General features: G+C 36.0%; 1 protein-coding gene across 1 annotated transcript; it reads left to right on the top strand.

Moving 5' to 3' along the window:
• The first annotated feature begins 2,639 nt into the window (after positions 1 to 2,639).
• On the top strand, positions 2,640 to 11,493 carry chic2 (cysteine-rich hydrophobic domain 2). Its single transcript, XM_014988635.2, has 6 exons — positions 2,640 to 3,195; positions 6,296 to 6,350; positions 7,130 to 7,285; positions 7,415 to 7,471; positions 7,547 to 7,606; positions 8,464 to 11,493. The coding sequence occupies exons 1-6, from the start codon at positions 3,065 to 3,067 to the stop codon at positions 8,512 to 8,514; spliced, it is 510 nt and encodes a 169-aa protein (XP_014844121.1). The 5' UTR covers positions 2,640 to 3,064; the 3' UTR covers positions 8,515 to 11,493.
• The last annotated feature ends 1,114 nt before the right edge of the window (positions 11,494 to 12,607 follow it).

Below are 12,607 nucleotides of genomic sequence, written 5' to 3'. Positions count from 1 at the left end.
AGCTGCTGTTTTCTTGAAAAGCCAAATAAAATACCCAAACATCTGTTTTATTTATTCTGAGGTTTGTCCAAAATTAATTAAACTCTTTTCAATAATCAAAAGAAAATTCTTTATGTGTAATACAGCAGCCAAAGCTAACCAGATTTTTGTAGATTTTCCACTTGTATTTTGATGTTTCATCTGGAGTTAGGCCTCCCTGCTATCACCCTAATTGTTAGCTGCCTCAGCAGATTTCAAGTCAGGACTCTAAAACATAAATATCACTTCCTGTCAAAAAAAAAAAAAACCCACACATGTGGGTAACAGGAATAGATTTCTTTTAAAACCTTAATTTGCCAGCAATATGACATATTTGGGCCTTAATAGTAGATAGCCTATAGATACACGTTAAACAGTCTGTGTGAATCTATGTATATTCATGTATTCAAAGATTGTGAAAACATTTTTCAAAGTGCCATGGAACAATGTTCATTTTCACCTGCTGTGATATGAATTTGTGCTATTTAAGGCATTTTAAGTAAGAATAAATGTCAAGTGTCCTCATTTATTCCTCATCTTGTGTTTTTTTTCCTCATCAAATTTTGCAAGAGTTTTTAAAAATATTATCTTCAATTCTAATTGTTTTGAAGTATCACATGACCCTGAGAGTATTTTTGTAACTGAAATGTATGTGTGTCCAAATATGCAAACAATATATAGATACTTTCATGGAGTGTCCTAACTTTTTAACATTGATGTAGTTACCAGACTTGAATCTTTTTCTTCTTATTCTGCGAAAATGTTCTCATTGGACAGAAGATTAATCTTCATAGATATGCTAAGACCTTTCACTCTTCAAATCAAAAGGAAAAAAAAATTGCTGCTATATCCAAACAAAATTTGAGTGGTTTTACACAGCATTAAATATGTTTCAAACAATGTGTTTTATTAAGAATATTGCCTGTCTGACTCTTTCTCCCACACAGACTGAATACCTTCTTTCTGGTTTTCCTAATTATTACAAAGTTCAGCTGCATGAACGCTCAGGAGGAAACAGAAGGAGAGCTTACATCATACCCATTTTAAAACCTGAGCATTAGATATTTGTGCCTCTTAAAATCAACTTTAACAAGCTTTTAGTATTGAAAGTATACCTATTTATTTGAATCACTTGTCCAGTATAAGTCTTACAGAGCCCAGAGATATTTGGATAAAGCTCATCTGTTGGTGTCTGAAGTTAAATGGAAACTCATAGTTAGGCATTACTGATTTATTGCAGCCCTGACTTTTAGAAAAATGGCAGTCTCAAGATCAGGTGACAGCTGAGGAGTCTTTTTTGTCCTGGCCTGTAGCTGAACTCCGGTGCTTCTTTTTATTTATGATTTTTTTTCACATTTGATACTAACCGGTGTATTTCCAGCTTGCATTGTTTACTTTATCGGTTTGTAGCAGATGAGATAATTTTAGCTTTGATTTATTTTGTTGTATTTTAATACAATATTCATGGAGTAAGAATTATCTTTTAAACCGGTTTTTAGCATTGTTTTAGATTTCATCATAAATGGAAAAAATGACTTTTTGTCTACTTGTCTTGTGGTTAAACTAAAATCTGTTTAGAATCTCCAAATGCCAAAACTTTTTAAAGGCTTATAATTCACATCTCATTATATTTGTTGAATTTTTATTGATATGATCATTATTGTTGGAAATTCCCAATATATTGACATAGGTATTGGTTAGTGATTTATATTGGTCAAAACTCTTTAACTTTCCTTGCAGTCTTTCCTCAAAAACAGCATTAAGGTGTTACATAACGTGTCACCAATCTGAGCTTGCAGTCAGTGAAACTGGTGTGAATGTATATCTATGTAAATGAACAAGCAATAACTAGTGGTGTGCACATGTACATCTTCTACACATACTCAACTCTAACAAACTGCCCATTAGTATTCTTTGCAAACACTAAAACAATTTTAGGATTAAAGGAGTAACGTCCCAGTAAAATCTTGTTTATCTTGTGTTTATCTTTGGAAAATGTATTCCTGCAACAGTGTCTTCAGGTCAGTCTAAAACGTCAGTCAGACAGCTGCAGCTGATTCAGAATGCTGCTGCTCACATTCTCACTGAAAGTAGGAGAATAGAGCACATCACTCCAGTTCTGAAGTCCTTATACTGGCTCCTTGTAATTTAGAGAAGACTTTAAAATATATTTGTTAGTTCATAAATTACTGAATGGGTTAGCACCAAATACACTAAGGAACAGTTGTCATTGTATCTACCTTCCAGACGACTCAGGTGTTCTGGTTACTATCTACTCTGCAGCCCCAGAATCTGAACAAAGCATGAAGAAGCAGTATTCATTTTTTATGCTCCTCTAATTCGGAACAAACTTCCAAAATCTCCAAAACTGCTGAAACTCCCAAGGCTAAAAAAAAACCCTATTTGTTTAGAGTTACCTTTATTATCAAAAATTAACTGAATGATTCTAGCCCAGATTACGTTTTATTACTTCTCTTTTGTTGCTACTGTAAGGTAATGTGTCTTTTTTCATTTGTTTTGCTATATTTATGCCATGCATAGCACATTGAATTGTCTTGTGGCTGAAATTACAAATAATAGCAAAATTTACTCGACTTGTTTTTTGTTTCAGTTTCTATAAAACCACCTTGTATATTATTTGATGAAATGAAAAATCCTCCAGATATAAAGTTTTACTGATTACTACTAAAACACATAATGGAAAATACGTAACTAAAATCAATTTTAAAGACATGCATTTTTTAAAACATTTATTTTCTTACAAAAATTACGTTCCACATTTGTATTTAGTTTGAAACGTAAATTTACGAATATCAACTGAAAAAAAAGGAATGAAAAAAAAAAGAAAGTGTCTCCGTCCCTCTTCCGGTGTCGTGCTGTTCCGGCGGCGGATGTTGATGTTTTGTTTCGGGGCTCGCTGAGGCGATATGTGAACTACTTCATATTTTTGTACCCATCCTCTCCGTTTTGTCCTGGGTCTGTATTTTAGGAAAGGTTTCTCTGTTTGTCGGCACCGTGTTTCTCCCGGTGTCACTGCCGGGGAGCGATGATGGAGGACTTTGATGAAATCTACGAAGAGGAGGAGGAAGAAGAGGACGAGGACAGGGCCGCAGAGGAACAGCTCCTCAAGTACGCTCCGGACCCGGTGGTGGTTCGAGGGTCCGGCCACGTCACGGTGTAAGTGACCGGTGAAGCCCGTCGCTTTAATGAGTCTTTACCGAGGACATAATCAAGCATCCGCTGTCTTCCGCGTAAAACTGTTAGCATAATGTTAGCACTAGCGAAGTCAGCTAGCTGCTAACTTGACACAGCAGGCTGAACAAGGAAGGAAAGTGGAGCTGCTCATGACATTTACATTTTGACAGTGGAGATTTACCCACTATCAACCTCCCACCTATAGCTTAATAGTGACGTTACACTGACAAACCCAGCTACTGTGTGCTCACACTTTTACAGACTTTGTTTTAGCCTAAATATCTGTATATCCAAATATTGACCTGTAGAACCCCATATAGGAGCCTGTTTACTTCAGCATGTATGTTTATGTTTTATGGCCAGTTGTACAGATTTAAGAAGATTAATCTAAACCAGCTTTGTTTAACAAGATTAGCTGTCAAGATTAACTTTTTAGCTTTGTATGAAGATTTTTTTTAAGTTAAATAGACACCATATATCCAGACTAGTCAGTTTGTGTAAATCTGACTAAGTACAACACAAAAACAGCAATTCAGTAGTTATTGATAACTTAAATATGATTAAACATTCTTAAAGTGAATCAGAGGGGGGGAACCCATACTATTGCAGGAAATGCAGCATCCTAAAAAGACAAGTGAAGTCCTGTAAACTTAACAATAAAACAATGGTTTTGCTATAAGCTGATTAAAACTAAATGTTTGAGGGACAAGTGGGAGAAAAAAACAAAGTGAGAGAAGAAAACGTCAGTAAACTAGACCTAACACATTTTTCAAAATACAGTTAAACAAAAAAAAACAAAACAAAAAACAAGATGAATCCGTCCTCAACCATCTAAAAATGGCAGACTACAAATATTTGGAGTGGGGTTTTCTAAAAACCTGTATAAAGGACGGATTGAAGATGGATTTAGATTCAGTTACACAGACCAAAGTCAGACGTATTTTTTGCAGTCTGAATGAATTTTGTGACCGATATCTGATCTTAAATTTGTAAAGCGTTTATATGCTGATATAGATTTGTCTAAGAACTATAAACACAACATTTAAGATATTTTTGGAGCTTTCCTTCCTTCCTTGAGCAGACGTTAATTATTTACATTGAGCCCAGAGGTGGTGTCATGCCCTGAAAGAGCAGAGCGGGAGAGACTGACTGATTATAGACTTGATGTTTTAATTGGCTGTAGCATCTTGTAATGGAGACTGGTGTAGCCATCACTGCAAAAACCACAGTCTCTGGTTCTGTTTCCTCTAGGTTTTTTGCTGCTTAACTCTTAGTTTTTTAAAACGGCTGCCAACTTTTCCAAATCCATAATGTTCCTTAAGAGGCTGAAAGCTCAAAAGAGTGAAACGGCACATCTTAGCTTTAATCCATTCAACCTTCATGGCTGTTGTCTATTGGTCTCTCTTGTCATGTTTTAGAAATTTTTTTTTTAATAGATTCTTAAATCTGTGTGCTCCCTCTAACTTTATTTTAAACACCTCTGTAGTAGTTAATATATGCTGAAAATTTGGGCTGATATCAATAATATCGGAGTTAAGGTCAGTAGGCATGTTTAAAATAATAACAATAATTCTGGTGGTTGAAAACTTTTCTGAAACAAATCCCGTGTGGACAATATTTGTTTATTTCAAACAATATGGTGGAGATATTTCTTTTTATAAAGACCCGTCTATGTGTGCACAAGGCCTTAGTCCTTTGGATAGAAAAGCAATCTTTATAGCTGACATTTTATAGGTGGCTTTTCCTTGTAGTGAACAATCTGACCTGCTTGTGGAAGTGGATAACCTTTTCATAAAATAGTCGATAATATTTAAAAAATCCGAGCTTTTGCGTCACAAGAGCACCGAGACCCAGTGAAGTTGTAAATGAATTTGCTTGACACTCTGTGGTGAGCCTCTAGACTTTTAAGGTTTATGTATTCGGGAAACGTTTTTCTGCCATTGTGTGAATGCAGATGTTTTGCACTGTTGGCTTGTGATTGGATAGGCTGGAACTGAATGCCATAAACAGGACCAGAGATTACTTAAAAATGTTAAGTATGCAAGTCTCTCCTCTTAATCCTTTTATACTTGAGGAATTCCTTAAAGCAAATTAATCCTTTGCACAAAAGAATTCAGCTGCATTTTTAAAAGGAAACATTCCTTCACGCAGTCATGAAAATGAAAAACTGTACAGAGTTTTTTTTTTCTCTCCTAGCCTTTGTTAGGCCGTTTTATATTACCGGTCACCAACCATGGGTTCAAAGATACTGATTATTAACCGTTACAATACAGTGATCTGTGCAGGAGTTTTCCTCTACTTAAGGCATGTTTTAAGAGTTTTATTTCAACATTTATAAGCGAGTCCGTGGCTTGGAGCGGGTTTACATGTTACAGACGCGTAACATGTAAATGCTCTCCGTATAAAGTTTCTATTTGTTATAAAGCTTCTCACACTTCTGCAGTTTATTCTTGCCCTCTGTGTCTTTTATGAATGCACATCATCTTTTGAAAGGTCTAGCTGATATAGATTAAATATTTAATGCTACCTCGTTTGTCAAAGTTTAGTAAGGTTGACAAACTAAATAAGAACTGATCAGGGTTTTTACTGGCTGGTGCTAATTCCTGGTTTTATTTCAAGATAAGATAAGCTTTATTGTTATCCCACATGTGAAACAGTGTAGGCAGCAATAGGTCAGATAACAAAGACGCAGTGCAAAGGTGGCTTGAAAGCATAAAAGTTTGTAGTTAAAGTGAAACAAAAGTAAAAAGCTTAAAAATATATTAATATTTAGTACCTAAAATAGTCTGACCTGCTGACTCTGATTTTGACCTATCTCAGTTTTCTAAATAAAACCTATAAGCTCGACTGACTTGTTTAGGTTCTCTTGTAATCTGGTGGGCTCCATTTGTTTGTATTTGACCTGCTAAATACAAATCAGAGCTGATAGAATGGAATATTGTCACGTTTTGAACACTTCACCAGAATGCACAAATGAGACCATCTTTCCTTATCCATAATAAATGAATAATGATTATCCCATCAAGTCTGCTTTGCCTTTGATGAAGTTGGGTTAAAATGCTTTTTCTTTTTTTTCCCACAGGTTTGGACTTAGTAACAAATTTGAGTCAGAATTTCCTTCAGCACTTACAGGGAAGGTGAGTGTGTGACACATACCCTCTCTTACTTATGTCCATACATGTTCACAGCGGGACCGGTAGAACCGGCAGGATTCGCACATCAACGCATCACAGGCCCATGCAGAATGGGGGTGGTGGATCACCAGATATTTCCTACATTACTTGACTTCTAACTACCAGACGCTCCAAAATATATATGCAGTCTCTGTTCTGTTCCATGTTTTTCATTTTTTAAAATGCCTTTTTTTTTTTTAATTGTTATTGCCTGAAAAGTAATAACATAGCATTCTTTTAGTTTTGCTTTATTATTTGCAGCTAAAAATACTTCCAAGAAAAGTTCAGCCCTTTATTCTTGACTTAACGTCTTTACAGTGTTGGGCTGATTGGATCTGATAATTGGATAGCAAATGGTGCTTCATAGGAGTTTTTTTGTTTTACAGAATTTGAATCAGCTGAAGCTAAAAAGTGAATTGTTTTATTTACAGACAGATTTTTTTTATATCTTAAATGCAAAACCTATATATTTTTTGTACAGTATTGGCTTAATCTCTGCTCTAAATGTGTTGTTTTTTCAGCAAGTTGCTTTTTTTTTGAGTCTCTATACTCCAGTTAATGATTAAATGACTATTTAATAATTGATTTATTGCTATTAATTCATTATATATATATTTTTTAGTTTCAGGACTAATTTCAGTTATCTTCTTTTTTTCCTATATTTACCAAGAAAAATACAATAAATATTTGTTCTTGCGCAAGAAACGGACTGTATTTACAGTTGTTCGGCCTCCTGTATGTAGGTGGCGCCAGAAGAGTTCAAAGCCAGTATCAATCGAGTGAACAGCTGCCTGAGGAAGACGCTCCCAGTGAACGTGCGGTGGCTCCTGTGCGGCTGCCTCTGCTGCTGCTGCACTCTGGGCTTCAGCTTGTGGCCGGTCATCTGCCTCAGCAAAAGGGTAGGAGGCAGCCACGACATGCTGACTTTCACGTCCATGCATCTCAAAAGTAGCTGTGTTGGATTTGCTGCAGCATCACTGTGAAAACATTGTTTTCATCATTCAATGTTTTGTCCTTTCCCTCCTCAGACTAGAAGATCAATAGAGAAACTTTTAGAGTGGGAAAACAACAGACTTTATCACAAGGTGGGGGAGCATGCTGATAGATGCTGAGTTTGGAAATGTGCAAAATCTCTTATCATTATTTCACTCGTTTTGCAGTTGTGTTTGCATTGGAAACTTAGCAAAAGGAAGTGTGAGACCAACAACATGATGGAATATGTGAGTATATAAGTCGGGTTTTATTGTTTTATGAGTCTATATGTTAAAGCGACGCTTGAAAATACATTTACAGGATCTATAAGCACCAATCACTGCAAAAGAAAACTGTTGAAGGCACTGTGGAAAGTTTAGCTTGGTCAAGAAAAATTTTATAATTTGTGCTAACGGGTTAGCAGTGCTTTTCTCTTCCATTGTAGCAATTTCAGGTTAAAAATTATACTTTTTTATACAGATGTTTGACATTGTTTCTTTAATCAACTATTAAAAAAAATACAAATAGATATACATATTTCAAGCAATCTATTTTTTACCCTTTAAGTGACGTTAACAGAGAAAAAGACTTCAATTGTCTGCTGTAGCCACAAATTGAGACATATGTAGGTGTAAAGAGGGAAACGCAGAAAGCAGCTGAAATATTAGTCATTCAATTCTTAGACGTTCAAGACTTAATCCTAAGTCTGTGAAGGAATATTATAATTATTTTTCTAAATTATTAACTATAAACACCTTTTTTCAACAGACTTGTCAATTCGACTAAAAAACTCTTGAATGAGTTTCTCAAAATCTTGTTGGATCCTTTAGTCCTGGAAATGTTCTTCTGGTTGCAGAAGACCAACTTTGAGTACAAAGTCGGTGTTTATGACCTTCAAGACACATAAAGTCGTCTTTATGTGTCTTGAAGGTTCAGCCCTGCTTCCCATAAGCAATGTTGCACATTATGTCACACTGCCACATGATGGAAACGTAAGGTCTGAGGAGTGGCATCAGTGTCAGGAATAAAAAATACCCGCTCTAACTACGGTCTCTTGTTCATCTTTGAGTTGTAACTTACATTCTTTTTGTTTTCCGACCTGCAGGTAATCCTAATAGAGTTCCTTCCCAAGATCCCCATCTTCAAACCAGACTAACGAGACGACAGAAGAGCCAAAAAAACTAAAGTTACAATGGCTGTGAAACTCCTCCCTCTGAAAAACTCCACTAGTGTTTACATTTGTCGCCCCTCTTTTCACAAATATACCTGTTTTGCATCCTTGTTTACAAATCCAGCAGCCCCTTGCTTTTTTTTTTTTTTCCTTTGCCATTGAAATTTGACCGTTTGGTCAAACTCGTGCTCTGTTGAGCAGCTGTTGACCCTCTTCAGAGGAGAAGCAGCCATTTGCAGGGACGCTGCTTTTAAAGCTCCGACAAGAAAACTGGACGCTCAAGTTGAGTTCTGAGACAAAAACTGGATATTTGTCACTTTCGTCCCTAAACAAAGCACACAGCACGGCCAGACTTAAAACAAACTTCACAGGCTCCCTTGGTTTGAGAGCTGTTTGGATTCGCGCCCTGAATCTGTACTTTGGACGCAAGATGGAGCGAAACACGAGAGTTCATCCAGATAAATGTGAAGCAGGCAGACTAGTCCCGCAGGAACATGTCAAAGTTCACTCCTCATCCGTCGGATGTCTTCTTGCCCTGTGCACAACCAGTGACAATCACACACTCTGACTGCACTGTTTATACTATATAAATGGGTCTTTGTGCTACACAGTTCACCCAAAGCAATTAGATTTCAATGTTGTTTGTGTCCAAGTGATGGACTGGTCACCTAGCAACCGGGCAACGACGAGACAGAAGGTTTCTTTCACCGTTTTTCTTTATTTTACGGATCAGGTTTTGTTTACTGTTTTTGTTCAAATGTGCGTGTGCGGGTCAGACAAACAGCAAGCAGTCAAAATGGAAATACAGAAATATCACCTCAGAAAAGAAAAAGATTTCTTTCTTAATGGTTTGTTTTTTTTTGTTACCTATTATGATCTTTTTTTTTTGGTTTGTGTAAGTGTATTGTTCATGGCAACTTTTGGTTGTTCCTTTTGTTAAATTTGTGGTTAAGTGTCAACATTGAAGCACTCTCTCTGAGTCCTGCACTCCTTTTTCTGTGGCCTGTGTCACTAAAACGCAGAGCTTAACTTGTTTCCAAGTGTTTGAGTCCAAGGGTGCGTTCACACTGCCATGAAAAGATCGGATACAGGTTGCAATATGTCAAAAAAAATCGAAATTGTGTCACTTCAGGCTGCAGTGTGAACGCACCCCAAGACAAGAGTCAGAGCTCTGCTGTTTTAGGTGTCTCGATTTATAAGTTCAGGTGTTTCGGTTGACAAGGACGTTTAAATTAAGCAGACTCATCCCAAACTGGAAACGTGAATTAAACGTTGCACTAGTACATATTTGTTTTTTTTAATAAACCATAAAACTGCTTCTTACGTTGGAAAACCTACAAAGATTCATCTTGGTTTTTTTACCCCCATGTTCACTTGCTTCTGTGATGCTGAGCTGAATAAAAGGCAATGAAGACAGTCATTTCTTGGTGAATATAGGGATTTTAAAGGTGCCACTCTTTCTGTTTAAAGCTTGAACGCATCATAGACGTGGGAATAGGTGTGGGCCGATATGAGACTGAGTGAAAACGCCACATTTTCATCGATCCACGCGAAAATTGAAATCAATGTCTAACATGATGTAGTTGCTTCGAAAATGGCTCCAGCTACAAAAATGACAGTATTTCTACAGTTAGTTTTTAAATTTGCTGGCTGTGCATCATGCAGTACCTTGTTGCAGTTCTTGCCTTGCACGCAGCGACACAGGCAGCATAACAATCTGATGATATTAGTTGTGTTATCTGCTAAGGTAGCTATACCAGACATGATGCTCACAGCTCTCATAACCAGGACTGTTTCTAAATAGTGTATTTTTTCTTTTTTTTTTTTTTCCTTGCAAACAAGGGGAAATGTAGTGGCCTTTTTTCAGCCAGATGAAAGCTTTGTTGTTCTGAATATTCAGAATGGAGAGAAATACTTTCACTCTGGTTCCTTTTCACAGACCTTTGCAGCATCATGGCAATAAATTGTAGCGGTTTGAAAGTTTCTAAAAACCTTGGTGTCCCTTCATTCTTTAAATCTGCCCACGCCTACCTACGAAGAAAGAAAACAAAATATCTAGCACCCATTGTGGAATACAAGTAGTACATTTATGGCACCTAAAGTGAGATGATTTGTTTTAAATTCAGCAACAGTTTTGGTTTATTTTTAACTTCATGGACTTTGTCTAAAACGGCTCCCATGTCACACGTCACAACTCAAAGCACCGCTCAGTCAGATGGCATACTCAGCGTTTGATAAAGAGACAAGTTGGGACTGACAAAGACTGCAGACCAGTTTCCAAAACATCCACATATGTTTACTGAGATCACATATATCTGTGGAATTTGAACAAAGCCACCCTGTTTTAGCTCCGGTGACTGTACAGGTGGCACTCAGGGGACGTAAATAATAAAATGTAGCATTAATAAACCTGTTGTCATTTATTTTCCACAGTTGTGACAGGGTATCGTGTAGTAGTACAAAAGACCACACATTACTTGAATAACTGTAAAATTATGCATTTAGTTTGTTTTGAGATGAAGAAAAAAAAAAAGTCAAAGTTGATTAAGCTTCCTGATGTCTCTGTGGTCTTTCTGTTCAGAAGCACACACTTTACCAACCCACACAGAAAAGTATTAGTTTATATCTTAAACAACGATTTAAAAAAATAAATAAAAAAATCAGCTGTCTTGCCGGTTGGCATTTTTGGTTCATCTGTCACTTTTCTACTTTTGATTGTCCTCTGCTTTTTGTAAATCAAGGCATAAGGTGTTTATTTAGTTTTTATGTTTTGGTATGCGCACAGTGAATGCCAGATGCATATTGATTTCGTATTGCTGATCGTGTGATCGAGTCCTACACAGAAATGCGTCATTTTTTATATGATCCAGAGTGTAACCTGTATGTGTGTGAGTGAGAAAAAGATATATACACATGTAGATATATGTACAGTTATAAAACTACCAATAAAAAGAAAATGGACAACTTTCTTCCTCATTATTGTTGATGTGCAGGTTGTTCTTCATTTTTACCATCTCTCTTTGTTAAGACGAATTTCTTTTATAAATGCTTGATGACCATAACTCTCTCTGTATGCCCATTTTAAGTCCGCAACAAATCTGAATAGAAAAAAAAGAAAGACTAAATTAAAAAATAAACCAATGCAAAAAAACATTATTGAACACGACTTCTTGTAAGAAATTAGCAATTGTGCACTTCTATTTATCATGTCACACTGAAGGTTCTAGAAGAGTCCAATGAGCCTCAAGTCAAATTCTTAATAAGTTGATGAAGTGATCCCAAATCTTCTCTAAGACATATTGTTTGGTTTTCCTAATGTGGTAAATTGGACTCGGCTCACTCAGAGAAACAAATTATAAAGATTGTTTGTACAAAGATTGATGTTTTCAAGCATTTACTCATGACATGACAGCTTGCTTTTGTAGATTATGATGTTACAATTCTTGGTTCTAACTAACTGCGACCAAAAGTAAAAATTTGTTTATAGATTTTAGGAAAAAAATCCACCTTGACCTGGTGTTTTTGAAGTCAACTAAGCTTGTAAGCTTATAAGCTATAGCTCTGCTGAATTCCTTTGCAATTAGTGGATGATTTATTCACATGATTAAACTTGTCGAGCTAAAGTTACTTTTTCTCCCGCAAAAGAAAGCACTTAGGAACAGTTTTTAAAATTATTTTACTGACATTAGTATGACAGTAAACTTGCTTTCAAGGGACTCACTAATTTCATTGTAGCAATTACAAAATATTGATATGACAACTGAAAATATTGGGCAGTGCCAGGTCTTAATTAAGAACTTTAACTTAAAACACAACAAAATAATCTTCAACACAACTTTTAGAGGTTTATTTGTTTAATACATTTCACAAAAGCATTTTATAATAATAAAAAAAACTTCTCTAATGTATTCCCTAAAATTGGTGGTAATTTATATTCATAATAGTTTAGTTTTTTAACCTTTTTAATTCACTTTATTCCTAGAGCAGTCAGAATGTGAGTGAGTGTAGCCGTTTGATTACTAGTAAGAGGATTTGCCACAAAATGTACATATTTATTCTTTTCTAAGCTCTTATAACC

Source organism: Poecilia mexicana, unplaced genomic scaffold (assembly GCF_051168715.1).
Source record: "Poecilia mexicana isolate PSO_F unplaced genomic scaffold, ASM5116871v1 scaffold_1, whole genome shotgun sequence".
Classification (NCBI taxonomy): domain Eukaryota; kingdom Metazoa; phylum Chordata; class Actinopteri; order Cyprinodontiformes; family Poeciliidae; genus Poecilia; species Poecilia mexicana.
Note: the sequence above shows the minus strand (reverse complement) of the source record. Positions and strands in the feature narration are given on the sequence as shown.

Coding starts and splice junctions, on each gene's coding strand:
- chic2 (XM_014988635.2), top strand. CDS start 3,065: ATGATGGAGGACTTTGATGAAATCTACGAAGAGGAGGAGGAAGAAGAG. Junction 7,286..7,414: donor TCATCTGCCTCAGCAAAAGG/GTAGGAGGCAGC, acceptor TTCCCTCCTCAG/ACTAGAAGATCAATAGAGAA. Junction 7,607..8,463: donor CCAACAACATGATGGAATAT/GTGAGTATATAA, acceptor TCCGACCTGCAG/GTAATCCTAATAGAGTTCCT.